Source organism: Henckelia pumila, chromosome 2 (assembly GCF_033568475.1).
Source record: "Henckelia pumila isolate YLH828 chromosome 2, ASM3356847v2, whole genome shotgun sequence".
NCBI classification, from domain to species: Eukaryota; Viridiplantae; Streptophyta; class Magnoliopsida; order Lamiales; family Gesneriaceae; genus Henckelia; species Henckelia pumila.
In genome coordinates this window covers 162,316,040-162,323,266 of record NC_133121.1, presented here as the reverse complement: position 1 = coordinate 162,323,266, position 7,227 = coordinate 162,316,040, and the positions used below count along the sequence as shown (strand labels likewise).

Sequence of the window (7,227 nt, the reverse complement as noted above, 5' to 3'; positions counted from 1 at the left end):
GTCTCGAAAATGCGAATCCATCGATATATCATATGATAAAAGTTCAACTTCAGTGTTCGGAAATAGGAAGATGACCAGAAACTGCATATTTCACCTAATTTCGGGTCATCTTCCCATTTCCGACTACCGAGATTGAAATTTGTATCATATAATATATCGTTGGATTCGCATTTTCGATACGATCCTACCGTAAAAATTTCAAGACAATCGGAGTTGTTTTGGGTACGGGTGCACGTGGAACCCCACGCACCCTAGAGTGCGTGGGATCAAAACTCTATATATATATATATATATATATATATATATATATATATATATCATGATTATATCAAAAAACTAAAAATAATAAATTTTACGTAGAAGTAATATTTTTGTATGAGTCAGATCGAATAAAAAAATTCATCTCACAAAATTAACCCATAAGATCGATCTTATGTGAATTTTTGTTATATATATATATATATATATATAACTCATGATTATATCAAAAAATTAAAATATTTTTTACTGTGTGCGGTATCAGTTATAATATGACCGATATTCTTGGAATAATTAATTTCTTATTATTAATACAAAAATATCATAAATTACATGGTGTTTTGATGAGTATCGGATCCTACAAGATGGATAGTATTTGGTTTCTTCAACAAGTCAATTGAAGTTAAAGAATATGGAGGTATCACCACATTCATATTGTTGCCAACATTTTTAAGTGGACTTGTAATTGGTGCCACCTGCATAAACAAAAATACATATCAAAGATTTACTCTCATAATATTTCAGCGTTTTTTTATATATATAAAACGTGGTGTTGGATTTATATTTAAATTTCATGAACTATCCACACATGTGAGATTTGAACTCAAGATTTCTATAATTTTTTTTATCATATATTTTAATTTTTATGTGGCACTTATGACTTAGTAAATTCATAAATTTTGGTGCTCATCAGCTCATATATAGAAAATACCACATACGAGTTCACTTAACATTAATTAAAAATTATTTTATAACAAAAAATTATTATATAAAAAATATATATATAGACACAAAATAGACAATGGACAGATGTACACCTTTTTAGGGTCAGTGAAGGAATTTTCATCCTTCACATTGGTGGATGTCAAAATGGTAATTTTGGAACCATTTGATTCAAATGAATTCTTTCCCACTCCATCAACTGAAATCTTGAGAGGCAATTTGTTGCCACCCAAGTTCACAACCTGCACAAGAGACTTCCATTCATAACATGACCCAAAAATCATGCCATTTTCTCTATTAAAACCTTGCAATAGATGTAATATTTCACAATGAGTAATAATTTGTGAATTGGATTTCGAATCGGAAAGCCTCGGAGGGTGACAAGATATTGAGAAACCTCACTTGTTAGTACCATCAACATGCATTCAATGAAAGGTGACTACAAGCCAACAACATCTCACCTCAAACATGCGTTAAAATTTTTTGAATGGATTCTAGGCTTTCTGCCTTATGGGCTTAGGGTGTGACAAAATAGTATCATATGATTCACCAAGGTATGCATTCATTCATGAGGTTCTTTTTCCCAGTTTCTTGCAAAGATTTTTCAAGAACCACAGAAAATTCAAGAAAATATGCATACCTTTATCCTCACATAACTTTTGTTTTTGTCCGAGTCATTCCAAGAAATAGCAGATGTGACTATAGAGGTAGACGGGTCCGCTTGTAGTTTGGAATTAAGTAGAATGGCACCATTTGATTCTTTGAAGAAATGCTGCATCCAATAACTAGGAGTTCCATATGCCTTTGAAGAATCAAATACTATCGCATCTGGATTGAAACTAAAACAAGACAACATTGCGTGGTTACTTCCTTCAAAAGAACTCGTACATGGACAAGAAACACACGTTCTGCGTAAATGGCTTATATGAAACATACCTCCAATCATTGGCGTTCACAAACAAAGGTGCATTGCTTGCCATTTCGACGACATCGCTACAACAAAGCAATAATATCAGTAATTTCTTGTGTCCATTCAATGTGGAAGAAAAGTTTGAACCATTTAAGTTTTTCAAACTCGTGACAATGAATTGCTGCTAAAGGGATTTCAAATTTCAATTTTAGTACCTGTTTGTCTCTAGACCAATAAGAAAACCAGCCTCAGCAAGTGCCTTTAGAAGACTTCCCCTTCCTGCGTCATTTCCAGTCACTGCGTACTCACTCACAAAAGCCTGATGATTCATTCAACAGATGAAATATTTAGGCATTTCTCCAAACAAATAATACATAAATGAACAATTCGCCAAACACCTTGGGGCCATGACGCGAGGTGTGATCAAATTTGTGAGCCATCGAAAACATAGTATCCGCATTCGTGTACACCTAAACACATGATACAAGAATAATAAGAAAGAATAAAGTTCTGCCAATGTCACCTAAGGATTTTTAGGTCAAATTCAAGATTCTCACATGAAAATCATACAAATCTGCAGGGTGATCCAGCTGCTGATATGAGCCATCACAGTTCGAGATAATCTTGATATCTGAGTAGACTCGTTTTATCGCATTGTAGAACTTATTGTAATTTCCTGAACTTGTGTAGCAATACAGTAAGTAATAGATAAATAGCATGTCAGAAACCTGAAATTATGTTACTCTACAAACAGATACATACCTCGATAATTCTTGCTTCCACAATCTTGATTTCCAACAGCGACATATCGTAGATCAAATGGCTCTGTGTGCCCCATTGTGGCTCGAACAGAACCCCACTTAGACTCGGAGTCTCCTCGAGCAAACTCAATAGCATCAAGAATGTCCTGCAACAGCATTCAAGTTCGCGAAACCGATCATTCATATATAAATATCTTGATGTTTCTAACCAAGTTCAAAATTTTTAATTAAAAAGTATACGAAGACAGAATTATAAACAACATACTTGCACAAAAGGTAAAATGAGGGAAGTGCCAATTTGATCATTCAGACTGATTCCTATGGAGAGAAAAGAAAGAGAATAAGTAATAAAAATATTCGAAAACCAAACACATAATCACTGAGGTGTATCTGGTCAGTACCGTTATTGAACACCCAAACCGGTAATGTACCTAAATCTTCTGCGAGCTACAGAATATGAATTAAGGGTATACATGTGAATGTGAAGGATATGACTGAATTTCGAAAGAAGTTGTTAAAAGCACGCAAACTAATACTACATATTACTTGGAGATACTCGAAAAAACCGAGCCCATCATCAGTCCAATACTGCCAAACATCTCCAAAATGCCCCGGTCTCTCTTCCCATGGCCCGATAGTTTCTTTCCATCGAAATGCATTGACTAGCCATTCTCCTTCGACAAACGAACCCCCTAAAAGGAGATGAGTTAAATTAATGCTTAAATTACCAGAAGGGCCAAACAAAAAACCCTGTGAAAGAGCTGTTGGTTTTCCAGCGACAATACCAGTCACCAGATACTATTTTAAATATGGAACTGAAGAGTGCTCGCATTGGATAAATTAGGATGGAGCAATGTAAGGCAAATATGCTACTAAAATACCTGGAAATCTGATAAAACCTGGCTTCAAGTCCGCAAGCATGTTGAAAAGATCGGCTCGGAATCCATGTCCCTACAACATGAGTTTCCTTAAAGATCTCAGGCACACAAACTGCAATTTGTTTTCCTACTACTAGCAATAAATGTCAAGGACCAAAAAACATAGACAATCTTCAAGCAAAAGAATGCTTGTGACCAAATACGCCAACAATTTCTGAGTAAACAAGACTTAGCACAAGGCCATTACTTTGGTACCATAAGCAGAACATCTAAATTCAAACATATGAAACTGGTTTTTCTTTAATTTTAAACATGTTTTTCTACTAAATGTCTCACCTTATGTGTGCTTAAAGGCATAGCTGACACTTGATCAAACCATATAATACCCTTTTTTCTTGTTGTTAACTGCAATCTTGAGTTACGATCCGTTCCCTGTGCTACCAAGAAGATCTCCTTTTTTGTCCAGTTTGTGACATTGCCAGCACTGATTCATCCGTTTAGAACGAATATTAACAAATTTGAGAAATGATAGCATCATTAATTTCATTAAATTGCATAAAAATCAACAAAAGTTGCTACAACAGATGCATACTTTATATTACCGGTGGCTAATATCTGCTGTCCTTTTGAACCGAGGAAAGATACAGATATTTCAATTGGTCGCGATGAACGAATATAAAGTGTCACTTTATATTTCTTTCCTTCTTCTATATTCTGCAAGAAATATGAACGAGCAACTCATTCACAAACTCGAAGTCATTTTATTTAGTTCTAACAAGAAATGCAGTGATCCTTCATATTGTGCCAGAATATAGACACATATAATGCTAAACCAAATAATTCCACCAGTTAACCTGACATATAAGGCAAAAAATTGCAGCCAGCGCCGTGCAAGTGAAATACATGAAAAAAAGCTGTTATATGATCTTAACTATCTCAATTTCATTGTTAACAACAGCTATCTTTTTTGCACAAAGAAAAAAATACTCGCTCTTGTACAATCGAATGGAAACACTAATAACACCAAGAAAAAGATACCATCCTACCATTCCCCAGAATCCGGGATTATATATGCCAACTCCTCGTACTGGACAAATATTTTGACCACCAATGTCACACAAAACCTCCATTTGAAGTGCAACTTTATTTCTGTCGAAGCAGGATGAACGGTCTGTTGAAACATGTAACAACGACTCGTTCCCGAGGATCATCCAAGGACTAAAGTTTGATGGAGTATTCTGGCCACCGGCCTCGAAACCTGAGTGCACATATATATTAAAGCTGTGATAAATCATAGATTGAAAACAGTAGGATCAAGAAATTTAAGAACATTTTGTAAACTAAAGAAAAGTCCAACGAGCCTCGGTTATTGACTAGCTCTCCCCACAGTCCTCCAGCCCCAGAATGATTGATCTCCTGCAAAACATTTCTAGTGTTCTGACTCAACGAACAAAAGGACACACACGGAGCAAACGTTCTAAAACTAACCTCAAATGATATTCCAAACATGGTACGAGGTATCTGTCGAAGTGACTTTTCAGAAGCATTTATGACCAACAATGCTGTCTGTTTTTCGATTCCGCTAGAACGACATTGACAAGCTACACAGAATCCAATAATCATGAAAAGCAGGTTGGCATATGAAGTGCAACTCCGGTCCATCTCTTCCTCACACTACTTTCAATGATCAGCCACCTATTTAAGCTCCAAAAAAAAAGGTTTGGGTCCTCATCACTTACGACACGAAATGATGACGAAATATGATCAAATTTAGTTGTATTTTCTGATAGCTTGTATGTTTGAAAAGCAGATAAAGTTTTAAACAATATAACTAACTTCTTCACCCCTGAAAAAGCCTTTTAGCCATTTAACTCACTTCCTCACCAAAGACACTAAAAGGCTTGCTAGAGGTGAAAGTCAACACCCCAAAAGTGGGAGCCAAACATATGGATAAGGTGTAATGGAGCCCAACCATTTTCTTAAACAACACACATGACATGAACGTAGAAACACTACCCAATTGCAAAAAAAAGGAGATAAGAATTGAAATAACCAAGTCAAGAAATGATTAGAACCTATATCAGGTCTCAAAAACAAGCATTAAAGAATCCAAAAATTTTGATTCAAAGCCCATAATAAGACATAAAAACATATGTCACTTATCCTTAGAATCATAAATACCTGTAGGCTGTAGATCAGAGGCCAGATTTAATGGAAGAAACCCTGTATTGGTGTTGTGTGACCGATGATGCAAAGTCCCATTGATTTATTTACCAGTGAGTGATCTTTGCTTTAAGGAAACGACCATTGTGCCGTTAAAGAATCACAAGTTTCGGAAGCAATCTTCCTTTGACGCCACTAAGTCACCTCAGATGTACACTCAATTTAATTTAATAGTATGCTCCAAAAAACAAATTAATGTAATGTAACAACAATACAAACTAAATTAAATACAAAAAAATGTATGAAAATATTCTACGACATTTTTTTAAAAAAATAAAAGTCAATACAAATTTATTAGCTTGTCTATTATTAAAAAAAACCATTGAATCTCTGTAACGAATTTATCTCGAAAATTTAAAAATATCACAAAAAAAAAAAAGAAAAGAAAATCATATGTGACATGCGAAGAATAAGAAAGTAAAAGGACAAAAGATTAAACTGCAATTCCAAGTGAGAATTTTTTTAAAAAAACAATAATAAAAGAAAAAACAAAACAAAATATCATGCTCAGACACCAAGTTTTGTCTATGTAATCCTCACACTTAATATTGGTAGTAGATATTTATAAAAATATTTTCATTCAAATAATCGAGTTTAAGCCTACGGGAGCTTAAGGTCCCGTTTGGATTTGGTAGACATTTTAAAAAAAAAGCACTTTTTTAAGCTATAATTTTTGGCTTTTGAAAAAGCTCTAATTTTGACTTAAAAAAGTGCTTATTTAAGCACTTTTCTGGTCAACCAAACACTTTATTAAATGAAAAGTACTTAAAAAAGTGCTTTTTTGGCCTGGCTTTTGAAACCAAACGGGGCCTAAGTGAGATTAACCTCCACTTAAACGAGCTTTTTAAAACATTTTTCTCACCTTTATATTAAAGCATAAAATTGATCGAATCATAAAACATCATAAAAAGTGAACAATGTATCTTCTAGGACCCAATTCATGCTATTCTTGAGGTTGCTACCCAGTGCAGCATGAGCGGTCAGGATAAATTTGCAGATCATGATTTGATCTGCAAATCGATGTTGGCCATTCGATCAGCCTTCTCTAAAGACAACATCAACCCTATCATTATCTTTAATTTTAAATTAAATCATATCGTTATGTATATTTTAAAATTTTAGATGGTTTATCAACAAAAAAAAAAAAACAAAATATTGTATATTGAATATAAAATACTATAAAATACAGTAAAAAGTGAACAATGTATCAATATCTATCTTATTTGTTTTTTTAAAAAAATGTGTCTGGCTCTATCCTTTTCTTTTCTTTTCTTTTCTTTGGTTTGTAGATTACATTAGTAAATTATTATTAAAGAATGTTCGGAAATTTGAGGATAAATACGTAAAAGCAAACTTGAGTTTGTGTTCAGTACCTAGGGTAGAATAAAATAGATTGCACTCCCTTATGCATCAAACTTCTTTTTATTAGCTCCCTGTTTTATCTTTTCACTCATTTATCATTTTTATTTTTTTT

The 7,227-nt window shown here is 33.9% G+C and overlaps 1 protein-coding gene across 3 annotated transcripts; it reads right to left on the bottom strand.

The window, feature by feature from the left end:
- Positions 1-536: 536 nt before the first annotated feature.
- Positions 537-5,872, bottom strand: LOC140881946 (alpha-L-arabinofuranosidase 1-like). Of its 3 annotated transcripts, none has more exons than XM_073287633.1 (18): positions 5,712-5,872; positions 5,019-5,234; positions 4,892-4,946; positions 4,577-4,788; positions 4,123-4,244; positions 3,867-4,014; positions 3,534-3,603; positions 3,199-3,344; positions 3,054-3,099; positions 2,918-2,970; positions 2,654-2,798; positions 2,449-2,567; positions 2,290-2,361; positions 2,107-2,210; positions 1,918-1,974; positions 1,622-1,820; positions 1,077-1,223; positions 537-734 (listed from the first exon to the last, which is right to left on the bottom strand). In XM_073287633.1, the coding sequence occupies exons 2-18, from the start codon at positions 5,190-5,192 to the stop codon at positions 588-590; spliced, it is 2,016 nt and encodes a 671-aa protein (XP_073143734.1). In that variant the 5' UTR covers positions 5,193-5,234; positions 5,712-5,872; the 3' UTR covers positions 537-587. The 3 variants fall into 3 exon arrangements, with proteins under 3 accessions (XP_073143734.1, XP_073143732.1, XP_073143733.1); XM_073287631.1 differs by having other exon boundaries at positions 5,019-5,225; XM_073287632.1 differs by lacking the exon at positions 5,712-5,872 and having other exon boundaries at positions 5,019-5,457.
- Positions 5,873-7,227: the final 1,355 nt, after the last annotated feature.

Coding starts and splice junctions, on each gene's coding strand:
- LOC140881946 (XM_073287633.1), bottom strand. CDS start 5,192: ATGGACCGGAGTTGCACTTCATATGCCAACCTGCTTTTCATGATTATT. Junction 3,604..3,866: donor TGCCTTTAAGCACACATAAG/GTGAGACATTTA, acceptor CTCATGTTGTAG/GGACATGGATTCCGAGCCGA. Junction 2,799..2,917: donor TCATTTTACCTTTTGTGCAA/GTATGTTGTTTA, acceptor ATGCTGTTGCAG/GACATTCTTGATGCTATTGA.